General features: G+C 36.5%; 1 protein-coding gene and 1 non-coding gene across 2 annotated transcripts in view; one reads left to right on the forward strand and one right to left on the reverse strand.

The window, feature by feature from the left end:
• Nucleotides 1–1,758: 1,758 nt before the first annotated feature.
• Nucleotides 1,759–1,865, forward strand: LOC127192544 (U6 spliceosomal RNA). The gene has a single exon (XR_007831013.1). It is a non-coding gene; the product is annotated as a U6 spliceosomal RNA (small nuclear RNA).
• Nucleotides 1,866–2,624: 759 nt separating this feature from the next.
• Nucleotides 2,625–16,597, reverse strand: part of LOC127192061 (vomeronasal type-2 receptor 116-like) — a 47,699-nt gene continuing 33,726 nt past the window's right edge. The window contains exon 6 of the mRNA XM_051149397.1: nt 2,625–3,547. Within this exon, the coding sequence (XP_051005354.1) occupies nt 2,625–3,547 (923 nt within the window). The remainder of the gene's footprint in view (nt 3,548–16,597) is intronic.

The raw sequence follows: 16,597 nt of genomic DNA on the forward strand, positions 1-16,597 counted from the left end.
AGCATTATAGCCTGGAGATTAATTTGCTATACTATATCTGATTTGAAGATAGACTTGCATACACTGATATTTAACAAAAGGGGGAGACAGTGTGAAATTCTGGAGTTGGCCTAATACAGCTGGCTTGAAAATATGTGGCATATTATTTTCAGTTTAGAGCTGATTGCTCCTGGGGTACTCCATTCCTTGCAGTTCTTGAAACCTTAAGCACTCACCCAGGCAATGAAATATTCATGCCACCTGTGTATGTATGCATTTCCTAGAAGTCAGGAAAGCATTTAGAAGCTTGCCAGAACAATTATTCTTAGACATTAATCTTGTGTGCCCTCTATAGCTTGCAAATGTCATTGTATCCTGAAAACTACTGGAAACTGCCATTATGTTCTATTTCTGATGAGGATGTAAAAGTCTGATTGCCTTCAATAAACTTGTCACATCTTCAGTCTTATGGTGGACCCTTTGACCTGTGCTTGATAGATAAAACTACTTACATTTATAATCGGGTAATGGTGGCTTGGCAAGTAAGTGTTGATACTTACACCAAACCAAGGAATTTTGGTTGCTGAAATCTCCAGATTCTATGTTGAAACCCCAGATAGTCCTCATTCACTGACCTTGCCTAAATTATTCACCCACTCTTACATGAATCATGGTAATCAGGACCAGGTAATTTCTGATCATATAACAGACACATGTGAAGAAATTACCCAAGGAGTAGAGACTATCATATAGACATATGAATCTGTGTTTAAATTTCAATCCCTTTGTTTTTTCCCCACATGTACTACTTTTCTAAAGAATGTCTGTCTTTCCTATTAGATATTAACAATCACTTCTGCTGAGAGCAGACTTGTCACTATCTTCTTTCTCTCTTTCTACAATGCCTCAAAAATATAATTGGAATTTAAAACCTTCTGCTCCAACTATTCAATCATACAACAAAGATAAAAAAAAAACTTCCTATATAAACTCTATAAGAAGCTGGGCATGGTGGGCACACCTTTAATTCCAGCACTTGGGAGGCAGAAGCAGATGGATTTCTGTGAGTTTGAATCCAGCTGGGTCTACAAAGCATGTCCAGGACAACCAAGGCTAACACAGAAAAACCCTGTCTCAAAAAAATCAAAAAGGAAAAGAAAAAAAAAGAAAGAAAGAAACTCTATAAGAGACTGCACATGTTAAACCTACATTAGTTCACACTGACTCATACTGATGGCATTTAGGATGGTACTAGAATAAGAGACTTTAACAAACCCTGTTTTGATAAAGTCATTAGTTTTCTGCAGGGATCTAAAAGTCCAAACCTGTTTTTTATTATCAGGTTCAAAGAATTTACCTGGAATCATTTAAAATAATATTTTCAGTTTCATTGTCAATTATCCATAAATTCCACTTCTTTAAGAAAAATATTTCTTTTTTCAATGAAGTATATTAACAACATATTACTCCACTGTAAAGTTTTAGTAATGTCATCCTTTATCATACTTATTGCTGACTGATCTCACCTTGCTTACCACACCTCCAATGCACTGTGAACAAAAAAAGCTCATGAATCATGCATATTCTCTTCCTGAGCTCTTTCTTTCTAAACAATTACTAGTGACCAATCAAACATCTGTTGTAGTTAATGACAGTAGGAGTTTTAATTTTACCTCATGCAATAAACTAATGAGATATAAAAATAGAAGCTTCTACTGTCATTTGAAATCATGAGGTTTTTTTTTTTTTCTGAAAAATCACTGAAACCGAGAACTTCTCGTGCTCGCTTCAGCAGCACATAGACTAAAACTGGAATGATACAGAGAAGATTAGCATGGCCCCTGCGCAAGGATGACACGCAAATTCGTGAAGCGTTCCATATTTTTATGTCTTTCTCATGTACTCTGGTGCCTCACATTTGACCATGTCCCCTGGAGGGGGAGACCTGGTGGCACTCAGAGGAAGGACAGCAGGTTGCCAAGAAGAGACTTGATACCCTATAAGCATATACAGGGGGAGGTAATCCCCCTCAGGAACAGTCATAGGGGACGGGAATAATGGGAAAATGGGAGGGAGGAAAGAATGGGAGGATACAAGGGATGGGATAAACATTGAGATGTAACAAGAATAAATTAATAAAAAAAATTTTTTAAAAGAACTAAAATTTGTTTGAGAGATAATCTTCTTTCATGCATTTCAATTTTCAACAGTAGAATATAAGAGAATGTACTTGAGCTAAAAAACAAATAAATCAATTACATACATTTAAGGTTTTTTTTTTATGTTAAAAAAGACTAAAGACAACATGGTTGGACACTGTGACACATCTTCACCAATAATTTGTAAGCAGAGGAAGTCATGTGCATGACCATGATTTTATGCCATACTGGTCTACTTACAGGAATGAAGTTCAATAGGGGATACATAGTGAGATTGTTTTACAAAAAAATAGTATAATATGTTTATGAAATGTGAAGTAAAAATAATGGTTTCAGGACAAACAAACTTAAAAAACAATTAAATAAAGAAATATGAATCCACAGAATCACATGGTATTATACCTGAATAAATTATTTAGAATGCTGTGTCACTGGATTCAACCATTGTATTTTATTACAAACAGATTATTTTTAATTTTAATCAAATTATAAATGATTATTTCTTAGTGAATGGCTTTTCCACCTTATGTCAAGATAGGAGTTCTTATCTGGCCTTAACAAAATGATGTAGCACTTGGGAGCAAAAATCAAGCCAAGGAGTGCTGTACTAGAGGCCAAGATGGAGAACACTTCCATAGCTACCATGACTTTTCCCTTTGTGCTATGGTAGACAGGAATGAATGTGACCCAGACACAGAAAAACACCTGCATGCTGAATGACAGGAACTTGGCTTCATTAAATGTATCAGGAAGATTCCTGGACAAGAAGGCCATGATGTAGCTCCCAAGTGCCAAGGAGCAGAGGTATCCCAGGACACAGTAAAAGGCAACTGCTGAACCCTTGTTGCACACAATGATGATGTGGCCATGTTCAGCATGAGTGTCTCGGTCAATGAAGGGTGGAGAGGTGACCAGCCAGATTCCACAGATAACAAGTTGGATCAGTGTGCAGATGGGTATGATGAAATTAGGAGCCCGTGATACAATTAACCACCTCACTATTCTATCTGGAACAGTGACCTTGAATGCAATAACCACTGTGATAGCTTTGACCAACACTGTGGAGAGAGCCACAGTGAATACAACTCCAAATGCTATCTGCTGCAAGATGCAGGTGGCTGTGTTGGGCTGGCCAATGAAGAGCAAGGAACTGAGGAAGCAGATGATGAGTGTCAATAACAGAGTGTAGCTGAGAGCCCGATTATTGGCTTTTACAATAGGCGTGTCTCTGTGCTTCAGGAAGAGTACGAGAACTACAGCTGTGAGTACAGAGAAGCACAGTGCTGTGGTGGCAAGAGCCATCCCCAAAGGGTCTTCATAGGCTAAAAATCTCACAGATTTTTGGATGCAGTGGTTCTTCTCAGAGTTTGCATAGTGACTTTCTGGACACTTCACACAATCATCCATATCTGTTCAGAAATAATGACTGTGAATCAATCCTCAGTTGTTCCCTTTCTCTTTAATCAGTTATCCAGCCTCAGCTCATTGAAAGGCTTCCTTAATCACTTTCCTTAATGGTTCATAAACAAATATTTAAGTACTCTGTGAATCATTTCAAAGCTATACAGCACTCTTTGCCTATGATGATAAAAATCAAAGAAGACCAATGTTTTGCAATTCTCTTTGTATCTTTTCCTTAGTTTGGGGCTCTGTTGTATCTATTTTATAAGTCAAAAGATTACTGAGCTATATTTTATAAACATCATGCTATTGTGACATCACCTCATAAAAGAAATCCTTAGGATTTGGATCCAAGATGGCAGCAGTTAACACACAACTTGTTTCATCAGCAGGACAGCAGTGACTATTGTGCAACCTAAGGACTGATCTCAGAACCACAAAACACAAGTACTGGTGACCCACAGGTGAGAGGACTCCAAATTTTGTGGCTCATGTTTGGGTTAGGTATCTGGCCACCCAAGAAAGCCACAAAGTCCAAAGACCCCATAGAAACAGGAACGCAGCCTCCTTAGTCTAGTGGCATATGCATAAGCAGCTTCTAAAATCCCAGTGTACAGAGTGAGTCTTGGCTGGCAAAAACACCAGTGTCTGTAGGTTATAGAAGTGAACAGGCATCACAGTTGGGAACACAAATGGATCTGACCTCAGGTCTCCCAGAAAATACACACAAAATTCTGGGAGAGGTCCAAGCAGCTACTGGGTACCTGTGGTAGAGCCACACCTGGCTGGCAAGCAGCTCTTGAACTCCCTGCAGCATAGAGTGAGCCAGGGTCTTCAAATTACCAACATCTGTGGGTTCAAGCACCAAGCAGACACAACGGTTGGGATCATATGTGGATCTGACCCCATGTCACCCTGAAAAGCCACAGAAAGCTCCTGGGGGCATCTAAGCGGCATGAGTACCACCCACCTGGCTGGCAGGAAGATTTTGAACTCCCAGGAGCTCAGAGCAAGCCAGAGGACATAAAAAACCTCCAGTATCTGTAGGATCAAACACCGAGCAGACACCACAGACGGGAACACAGGTGGATCTACCCTCAGGTCACCCAGCAAATTCACAGAAAGTTCCAGGGTCTAAGCAGGCACTGAGCACATCACAATAGGAAAAGATCAGTGTAAGAACACAAGCAACAATACCCAGGACCATTTGATACTACCATAAACAAGCAGTGCCACAACCACAAGTCCTGGAGATACTATCATGGCTGATGCACAAAAGACAGATTTCAAACCTAGATTATGAAAATGATAGAAGCCTTAAAGGAGGAAAATAAATCCTTCAAACTAGAACATGAATACACAAAGAAAGAGATAAAATAATTAAACAAATCATTTAAATAAACTACAATGAAACAGGAGAAGGAAATGAATAAAAAATTTAAGACCTAAAAATGGAGATAGAAGCTATGAAGAAAATGCAATCTGAGATAATCATAGAAATGGAAAACTAGAGAAGAGGACAGGATCTACAGACACAAGCATCACTGACAGAATTCAAGAGAGGGAAGAAAGAATATCAACAATAGAAGTTTTGACTGAACAAATGAATACAACAGTGAAAGAAAATGTTAAAATTAAAAATGTTGTGACACAGAATATCGAAGAAACCTAGGACACAATGTAAAGACCAAACCTAAGAATTATAGGGATGAAAAACAAGACTCCAAACTGCAAGACCCATAAAATATTTTCAACAAAAGCATGAAAGAAAACATGCGTAACTTAAAGAAAGAAATGCCCATAAATATACATAAAACCTATAGAACTCCATATAGATTGAACCAGAAGAGAAAATCTTTCTGCCACATAGATATCAAAACACTAAATGTAGAGATCAAAGCTGTACAGATTAAAAGCTGCAAAAGAAAAAGGCCAAGTCACAGATAAAGACCAATCTATTAGAATTACACCTTACTTCTTTCTCAATAGAGACTATGGAAGCCAAAAGATCCTGGACTGATGTCACGCAGAGACTATGAGACCACAGATGCCACCTCAGACTACTACACACCAAAGATGGAGAGAACAAGATATTCCATGGAAAACTGAGCTCACCACAGATGGCAAAAATTAGATATTCCACAAAAAAGCAAGTTCAAACAGTATCTAACCACAAATCCAGCTTTACATAGATACTGGAAGGAAAACTCCAAACCAAGGAAGATAACTTTACACAGGAAAATAAAAGAAATAAATAACCCCACGTCCACAAAAACAAAAGAAAAGAAGCTAATATATACACACTCTACTGCTAACAACATAAAAATAATAGGAACCAATAACCACTGGTCATTAATATCTCTCAACATCAATGGCATTAACTACCTAGTGAGGAGACAAAGGCTAACAGAAAGGATGCAAAAACAGGACTCTTCAATCTGCCACATACAAGAAACATACCTCAGCAATAAAGATAAACATTACCTTAGAGTAAAGAACTGGAAAAAGGTAGTCAAAGCAAATGGACCCAAGAAAAAACTGGAGTAGCCATTTTAGCATCTAATAAAATAGACTTTTAAACAAAACTAACCAAAAGAGATGGGGAAGGACACTTCATATTCATCAAAGGAAAAATACACCAAGAAGATGTCTTAATTCTGAACATTTCTTCCCCAAAGACAGGAACACCCATATTCATAAAAAGAAACATTATTAAAGCTTAAATCACACATTGATCCCCACACATTAATAATGAGAGACTACAACATCCCATTCTCACCAATAGATAGATCTCCACTAGGAAAGTATGTGGAGAACCAATAAAACTAGTAGACATCATGAATCAAATGGATCTAATTGATGTATACAGAACTTTTCACCTGAACATGAAAGTATTCACATTCTTTTCCACACCTCATGAAGTATTCTCCAAAGTCAACCATATACTTGGTCACAAAGCAAACCTCAAGAGATACCAAAATATCAAAATAATCCCTTGAATCTTATCAGACCACCATGGACTAAAGCTGGAACCGAATAACAACAGAAATAACAGAAAGATTACAAATTCACGGAAACTGAACAACTTCCTACTAAGTGATATCTGGGTAAGGAATGAAATTTTAAAAAATAATAAAAAACTTCCCAGAACAATGAATCCAAAGGCATAACATACCCAAACTTATGGGACACAATGAAAATAGTGCTAAAAGGAAATTTCATAGCATTAAGTGCCTTTATAGAAAAATTGGAGAAATTCCATACTATCAACTTAACAGCACATTTGAAAGATCTAAAACAAAAAGAAACAAACTCATCAAAGAGGAGTACCTGGTTGGAAGTCATCAAACTCAGCCCTGAAATCAATAAATTAGAAACAAAGAGAACAATTCAAATAATCAACAAAACCAAGAGCTGGTTCTTTGAGAAAATTAACAAGAAAGACAAATACTTAGCCATACTAACTAAAAGTCAAAGGGAGAGTAATCAAATTAAGAAAATTAGAAATGAAAAGGGATTCATAACAACAGGCATTGAGAAAATCCAAAGAATCATTAGGTCATATTTTTTTTTAATTCATATCACTTTATTGAGACACAATATACAATGATATTTTATGGTCATTGTAAAAAGGACCCGAGGTAAAGTGTTGAGAAATGTAAGCTTACTTTAGCTACAGAGAACAATGCATTCATCAAGACACCAATAACAAAAGTATCACTGAACCAACTTCTACAGAGAGAAGTGAACAATTGGAGAAACAAATATTTAAATGAAGTTCAGCAGTCATACTTTTTAGATCCCTAAAAGTATCTTAAAACTTCCTATAAAATAGCTTCCACAGGAACATTCTATATTGTATGTTCTCATTTGATGTTTTCTTTATACACATTAGGTCATATTTCAAAAGCATATATGCCACAGAATTTGAAAACCTAAACAAAATGAACAATTTTTTGATAGATACCAACTACCAAAATGGAATCAAGATCAGGTAAACAAATTAAATAGTCCTATATCTCCTAAGGAAATTGAGGCAATCATAAAAAGTCTCCAAAACAAAAAGAGCCCGGGACCTGATGGATTCAGAGCAGAATGCAACTAGGCATTCAAAAAAGACCTAATACCAATTCTCTTTAAACTATTGCACAAAATATAAATGGAAGGAACATTACCAAACCAATCCTATGAGGCCACAGTCACCTTGATATATAAACCACAGAAAGACTATAAAAAGAAAGAGAATTTCAGACCAATTTATCTAATGATCATTGATGTAAAAATTCTCAATAAAATACCGTCAAACCAATTCCAAGAACCAATCAAAAATATCATTCACCATGACCAATTAGGCTTGATTTCAGGCATGCAGGGGTGGTTCAATATATGGAAATACATCAATATAATACATCATATAATCATGCTGAAAGAAAAAAAGAACATGAGTATCTCCTTAGATGTGGAAAAAGCATTTGAGGAAATCCAACACCCATTCATAATTAAAGTCTTGGAAAGAGCAGGGATACAAGGCACATATCTAAACACAATAAAGGCAATATACAACAAGCCTATAGCCAATATCAAACTAAATGGTGAGATACAAATCAATTCCACTGAAATCAGGTACAAAACTAGGCTGTCCATTCTCTCCATATTTCTTAAATATAGTACTTGAATTCCTTGATAGAGCAGCATGACAACTAAAGTAGATAAAAGGGATAAAAATAGGAAAGGAAGAAGTCAGACAATAACTATTCATGGCGACATGACAGTATACATAAGTGTCCCCTAAAAATTCTGCCAAGTAAATTCAGTGACTTCAGTAAAGTGGCTGGATACATAATCAGCTAAAAAAATCACTATCTCTGCTATATATAAATGACAAAGAAACTGAGAAAAAAATTAGGAAAACTACATACTTCACAATATATAAAGTATAATATAAAGTATATTGGTGTAAATCTAACCAAACAAGTGAAAGACATATCAAAAAAATTTCAAGTCTCTAAAGAAAAAAATTGAAGCAGATATCACAAGATGGAAAAACTTCGATGTTTGTGGATCAGGAGAAGCAACATTGTAAAAATGGCCATTTTATCAAAGGCAATTGACAGATACAAAGAAATTCCCCCCAAAATTCCAACACAATTTTTACAGACCTTTAAAGATCAATTTTCAATTTTATATAGAAAAATAAAAAACCCACAATAGCTCAAACAATCCTGTACAATAAAATATCTTCTGGAGGAATTTCCATTCCAGATTTAAGCTGTAGATTGAGCAACAGTAATAAGAACAGCATAGTAATGGCATGGAAATAGGCTTGTTGATTAGTGGAATTGAATAGAAGAACCAGAAACAAATCCACATACTTATGGACACTTGATTTTTTGCAATGAAGCCAAATCCATACAATGGAAAAAAGATAGCATCTTTAACAAATGGTGCTGGTCTAACTGGATGTCTACATGTATAAAAATGCAAATAGATGCATATTTATCACCTTGCACAAAGCCAAAGTCAACGTAAATTAAAGAAATCAATTTAAAACTATACACTCTAAACTTGTTAGAAGAAAAAGTGGGGAGGTGCCTTGAACACATTGGCATAGAAGACAATTTCCTGAATAGAACATCAACACCTCAGGCTTTAAGATCAACAATTAATAAATGGAACATAAAGAAACGGAAAAGCGTCTGGAGAGCAATGGAAACAACAGAACAAAACAACAGCCTGCAGACTAGGAGAAGATTTTCACCAACCCTACCTCCAACAAAGGGCTAATATCCAAAATATATAAAGAACTCAAGAAATTAAACACCACCAAGTCAAATATCTCAGTTAAAAAATGGAGTACAGAGCTAAACAGAATTCTCAACAGTGGAATATTGAACGGCTGGGAAACACTTTAGGAGATGCTTCATGTTCTTGCCCCTGGAAGTTCAGTTGCTGTTATTCATCAGAACAGAACAGCTCCCAAGACAGCTTCAAAGAAAGCTAATGATACCAATTGGTTCAGCTTCAGTCTCTCTCATATAAGACTCCTATTATACTGGGAATTTCTTAACATTTAGAAACTGGGCCACAAATGCTATTCCTGGCTTGTTTAACCATTTTCCCCAATTTTATTTGGGCCTGTACAAAGGTATTATTTGCCCAAATCAGCCAAAAGACACCTTAGTAGAACGATGCCCCATTTCTGAGAAGGAGGGGTGGGTAGGTTTTTGTCTGGTCTCTTGGGCTACAGATGCTTATTTTCATTGAGTATTGGCTATAAGTTATTATTTGTCTTATTCGAAGAGAAAGCAAGGTTGGACTCAGGCATCTCTCTCTCTTTCCTTATCTTTGTTTAATAGGTATGGAGTTGGGGTTCAAAGGAAAGAAGAAAGGATATAGAAATATATAGGGATGACAGAACAAAAAGTAAATTCTTGAATCTACTCCACAAATTAAGGCCTTAATTATTCTCACAAATAATGTAAATTTTTAATTGAGTGTATAGAATTTTGCATATTGGTACAAAATAAGTTTACTTTCAATACAGTGGTATAGCATTCAAATTTAAGTTTATTCTTCACACACATTATATGTATTTCTACTCTATTATGAGGTAGTGTACCCGTATTACACAAATATCATACAAGATTTATTCCAAAACCTTGAAAGTGGTATTGCAGGCTGTTTAGGATAAGTATTATAAGTTAGTTGTTAGTTGATGAAATCATGGTCATTTCTATTACTAGTCTATTTTTATCACAACAATATACATCCTAGGTTCAGCAGATAGAAATGATTCTATAGTTATATAAGGTAAAATAGTTAGACAATGTCCTTTAAGGTTCATAGATATATAGAATATGGCATTTAAAGATGTTTTTATTTTTTAAAGATTCTTTGACAAAAAGACAAGTTAACTCCCAGCCTACCTCAAGAAGATGATACACATCAAATAACCCCGTTTGGACATGTGTTCAAATGTGGCAAAATAGCCACTGTGAAAAATGTCCTTATTTCTTCCACAGACAGATTACTTCCTAAAAATGGGCAAGCTTGAATGGAGGCGGAGTCAATGCCCAAACTCAGCTAAGACAGGGTCAAAAAGTCCTCAATAGTTCTTGCCTCACAAATATGTCTGTCAGATATATTGGGCTAGAAGGCTGAAGATGATATTCCATTGTTAAAGAGAGCTTTGAGTGACTGTTCAAGCAACAAACTGCTTCTGTAATTTTTTCATTTTTAATATGCTACTCTGAAGTCTCTAATGGGGTTGAATACCAGATAGCTTAGTCTTACAATTAAGCCTAGCTGTTTAGGGGTTGAGGTGTTTTCAAGTATAGAGAGATGAGATGTGATAGAGATGCAATATGATAGACACTAATTTTTCATTCAGAATTTTGACTCACCAGGATAGGAAAGATGTTTTCTTCAACGCTGGTGAATACAAACAGCCAAAACACTATGAATGTAATATATATGTAATTCTTGATTGATTCATGATTATTCTTGCTCTTTGTAGTTTATTTTATTTATGTTTAATAACATAAATGCATATGTAAAAAAGAAATATAATTTTAAAAATTGGAAAAAAAGAAATCCATAGTTCTGGACACATTTTTATACAATATGGGCAATATTCTTTGAAAATCAATGATTCATTGGTATTCTTACCTTTGGGACCCACATTTATTTTCATAAAATATCATGAGTACTCAAATTGAGTTCATACTCTGAATGATTTTGAAATTATAAATACCATTACATTCTTGTAGCTTAAATTCTTCACCAGTAATATGTTGTTACATTTAGCTATAGTATTATCTTAAATATATAGGGAAAGATACATTGAAATTTGTCTATATATTCAAAAAAGAAATGATGAATACTCTGTTTCTAAATATTTGTGAATTTTATCTTGAATTTAAAAACATATGCTCCTTGGTAGATTATGCCATGTTACTATTATGTAAAATCTTTGTGTAATTCTGAAAAGCATTTCCAAATCAATGGACTTTCTCTGCTTAAAATTTTAAGCTAAAATTTAATAAAGTTTATTTTCAGGAAACTCCAATCTCTTTTTTTGATAATTTGTTATGTTCTTGCTATCATTCTTGCTCTTTTTCTTTAGTAATCATGGAATTCTAGTCCATTTTATCTAGATATTTTTTCAATTTACTTTTCAACAATCTCAATTTCTTCCTTTTTTTCTACTATGATTATTTTATTGTTGCTTTTCTATTATACAATATATTCTATAAGTATAGAATTCTGTCTCTGACTTGATTTAGCTACATGATATCTGTTTTATTAACTAGTTTATGTAAGAATTATACTTCTCTTTAAAATATATTTTCTTATTCTACAATATTGAATAAGTGATATTTTGAATATTTGAATTTCATCATTAATGGAGTCACTCTATTTTTACTTAAATATGGATTCAAACTATAGTCATTAACAGAAAACTGTGTGAATTTTTTATTCATGACTTATGTGCTCTTAAATTGTGCATATAGAGTATATTTCTGGACCTACAACATATCTAAAGTACAGGGAAGTGATATTTATCAAACTAGTAATTCACACCTGGTGCTATGAACAGACATAAAATTTCATAGTGGGGGGAGGCCATATCACATAAAAAGGAGCTCAATGCTGCTCTTTAGCTTAACCTACTTATTGTCAAACAACCTTCTAAATGTTTTGAGTTTATGCACATAGACAAGTAATTATGACAACAGCAGGGTAAAACAATCCCACAGCATTAATATTGCTCCTAGGATCCAGTCCCCACAATGTCTCTTCCCGCTCTATAGCAGAAAATGTATGTCTGCCTTTCTTCTCTGACCTTCTGTCCAACAGGTCACAGTGACCTCTTTTAATTTTCATTTACCCTACTCATTCCATATAAAAACTTCCAAAACAAAATGGGCATTTCCTTTGAATATAGAAAGTGATCAGAGAAGTAAATCAGGCAACACACAGCTATTACACTCTCAAAAAGTTTAGAAAGAAAATAGAAACCAAGCAACAAAACACGCAACCAACAAAGACACATATCCAGAAATCAGCAATAGACAATGAATCGTCCCAAACCCAGATTCCTGGGTAATAGTACAACATCACAATCAATAGCAACTAATGCTGCGCATCTACAATAGGACCCTACCACAGCAAGATCTGAATACTCCAGCATAACTGAACCACTAGTAAATGACCACAAGTCAAAATGGTAGAGGTTGTTAAAGAAATTAATAAATCCCATAAAGAAATCTAGAAAAAAGCAAACAAAATGGAGGAAATAATTAAATCTTTTAGAGAAAGCCAATAAAGCAAATAGTTGAAGGAAACAAATAAAACTTTTTAAGACCAAAAAAGGGAAATAAAATCAATAAAAAAAAAAACCACAAATTGAGAGAATTCTGGAAATAAAATTTGTTGACATTCAAAACCTTGAAGCACACATCAACTCTCTAGAAACAAAAGGTGATCACAAGAGGAATAGATGGCAAGAAATAAGAAAATTCAAGACACAGAAAAATAAAATTGATATAAAGATAAAATGACAATTAACCAAGGACCAAAGAGTCAGTTCTTTGCAAAATCATTAAGATTAATAAATCCTTATTCAAATTATCTAAAAGATAGAGAGAATATCCAAATTAACAAAAATCAGAAAAAAATTGTCATCTACTATGATCAATTAAGCTTTAAACTTAATCCCAGAGATACTGGGATTATACAAAGTAAGTACATGCAACCAATCCTACAATCAATGTGAAAGAAAAAACAAAACAAAACAAATGATGGGGGAGTTCCAAGATGGCGGCGCCCAGTATGCACTGTATCTGATCTACTGCACAGAGACCAGGGAGTTGAATGGAGCCACAGACTGCTGGATCTAGAGAACTGTAGATGAGTGGGGTCCCACACACTGCAGACCACCAGTGGGCCTGGCCCCGGGTCAAGCAACAGCCCACAGAGGTCCTACACCCACTCCCCAGACTTGAACGGAACCCACCTGCAGGCTGCAGCTGGCGTATAAAGCACAATTTCAGTGTGTGGGGTGGTTGTACACCAGAGCCCCTGGCCTGAGGAAGTCTCAGGGAAATGGGTGAAACTGCCCTTGGATCCCTCTACCTGCCCCATGCCAAATTTTGGAGGGCCCAGACCCAAGAGGAAACACAGGCAGCTGGGACCACCTAAAACAGCAGAGTGTGCATGCAACCCACAGGTGGAATGGGGCCCAAATTAGAGGTGGACACAATGGACTGAGCCTGCAGACATGGGCAGTTAGAATCCAACTTTGACAGTTCCCACAGGGCTGGCAGGAAATCCCACACTCTCAGGAGAGACTGGACACGCCTGCAGTGTCTAGACACTGATCTAAAAGGTGACCACAGCTTAGAGGGTCTGACCCAAGCAGGATCTTGGCTACAAGGCCTCGGGAAGTGCAGGCAGCTTGGAGCAACCTGCACAGCTGGAGTGTGCAGCCCATGGTCTGAATAGGTCCCATCTCTGGGCCACAGCATACTGATCCTGCACTCTCCAACAGACAGAACCTAACTGGATCATATCCCAGAGGTCCAACAGGATCTCCCATGCTCTTGGGAGAGGCTGGACACCCCTATGGTGTCTAGACGCTGATCTAAAAGGCAACCACAGCCCCGAGGGTCTGACCTGGGTAGGGTCTTGGCTCAAAGGCAGCAGGAAGGATAGGCAGCTGGGACCAACCTGCCCAACCAGAGCATGTTCTGACCTTGGTCTGGGTACCAAAACAGCTGATCTGAATCACAGCAGTAAAGTGAAAGGGTCCAGACAGAAACCTACTCCTGCTGACTCAGTCCAGAACTGAAGGTGTAGAGCAAAGGTTCTAAGAGTGGAAACGAGGTTACCTGCTTGTTCCAGGGAATAACTCCCTGACCCCCACAGGCAAGGGCATGCGACCTATAATCATTCACCAACTATCCACTCTCAACGACCACTGAAAGATACCAGGAGTGACTCCCAACATCATAGACCCCAAAATGACAAAAGAACAGCATAAGAATGCAAACAAAAACCAAAACAGTTTGGCATCTCCAGATCCCAGCTATCCCAAAGAAAGCAACCCTGAGAACCCAAACACACTCTAAATACAAGAAAGTGACCCTAAGTCCTTAGTAAGGAAGATAATAATGGAAGAAAAGAATAAAATCTGTAAACTCCTGCAGGAGGATGCAACCAAATGGGTTGAAGACATAAAAGAGACATATAGAGAGGCACTGGAAGAATTTCAGGAAAATATAAACAAATAGATAAAGGAAACGAATAAAACAGTTCAAGATCTGAAGATGAAAATGGAATCCTTGATAAAGGAACACACAGAAGAAAAACATGATTGAGAGGCCTTAGAGAAGAAAGCAAGCAACATAGAGGTGACCTTCTCTAACAGAATCCAAGAAATGGAAGAATGAACATTGGGACTTGAACATAACAATTGTAGAACTCGAAACAACCATCAAAGAAAATGCCAGACTCGATGACCCAGAAAATATCTTCAACAAAATAATAGAAGGAAGTTTCCCCAATCTGAAATGGGAGATGGATACAAGCACACAAGAGGCCTACAGAAGACCAAATAGAATAGAACAGAAAAGAAAATCTTCCCACCACATAATAATAAAAACACAAAATATAAAGAACAAGGAAAAATATTAAAAGCAGCAAGAGAAAAAGGCTGAGTAACATATGATGGCAAACCTATAAGAAGTACATCTGACTTCTCAGCAGAGACCATGAAAGCCAGAAGGGTCTGTGCAGAGGTCCTGCAAACCCTAAGAGAACACAGATGCCAGGCCAAACTACTATACTCAGCGAAACTATCAATAATCATTGATGGAGAAAATCAGATACTCCATGACAGAAACAAATTCAAATACTACCTATCTAAAAATCCAGCTTTACAGAAGTTATGAGAAGAAAAACTCCACCCCAAAGGGACAAGCTACAACTAAAACTACACAGGAAATAGATAACTACACTATCGCAAAAACACAACCACACAAACTCTCTACTGGAACCAACATCAAAACTAAGACTCTTAACAGTCACTGTCATCAACATCTTTCAACATCAATGGTCTCAAATCTCCAATAAAAAGACATAGACTAACTGAGTGGATGCATAAACATGACCCAACATTCTTCTCCATTCAAGAAACACATCTCACCCACAAGGACAGACATTACCTCAGAGTAAAAGGCTGGGGAAAAGTATTCCAAGCAAATGGTCACAAGAAGCTAGCTGGCATAGCCATTCTAATTTCTAATAAAATAGACTTTCAACCAAAATTAATCAAAAGGGTAAAGGAAGGACACTTCATACTCATCAAGGCTGAAATCAACCAAGAACACATCACAATTTTGAACATCTATACTCCTAACACAAGGGCACCCACATTTGTAAAAGAATTATTAACAAAGCTTAAATCACTCATTGATCCCCACACATTAATGGAGGGAGATACCAGCACCCCACTTTGACTGAAGGATAGGTCTTTGAAACAGAAAATAAGCCGAGAAATAGCTTTATTAACCAACATCATAAATCAAATGGATCTAACAGATATTTACAGAACTTTTCACCCAAACGCAAAGGAACATACCTTCTTCTTAGCACTCCATGGAACTGTCTCCAAAATTGATCACATAGTAGGTCACAAAGCAAGCCACAACAGATACAAGAAGATTGAAATAATACCTTGTATCCAACAGATCACCATGGTCTAAGGCTGCACTTCAACAACAACGGAAATAACAAAAAGCCTACACACACACATGAAAACTAAACAACTCTCTACTTAATGACACTTGGGTCAGGGAAGAAATAAGGAAGGAAACTGAGGACTTCCTGAACTTCAATGAAAATGAAGGAATAACATACCCAAATTTGTGGGACACATTAAAAGCGGTGCTAAGAGGAAAATTCATAGCACTAAGTGTCTTTAAAAAGAAATTAAGAACATCCCACACAAACAAGTTAATGACACATCTGGAAGCCCTAGGGAAAAAAAGAAGCAG

This window comes from Acomys russatus, chromosome 7 (assembly GCF_903995435.1).
Source record: "Acomys russatus chromosome 7, mAcoRus1.1, whole genome shotgun sequence".
NCBI lineage: Eukaryota > Metazoa > Chordata > Mammalia > Rodentia > Muridae > Acomys > Acomys russatus.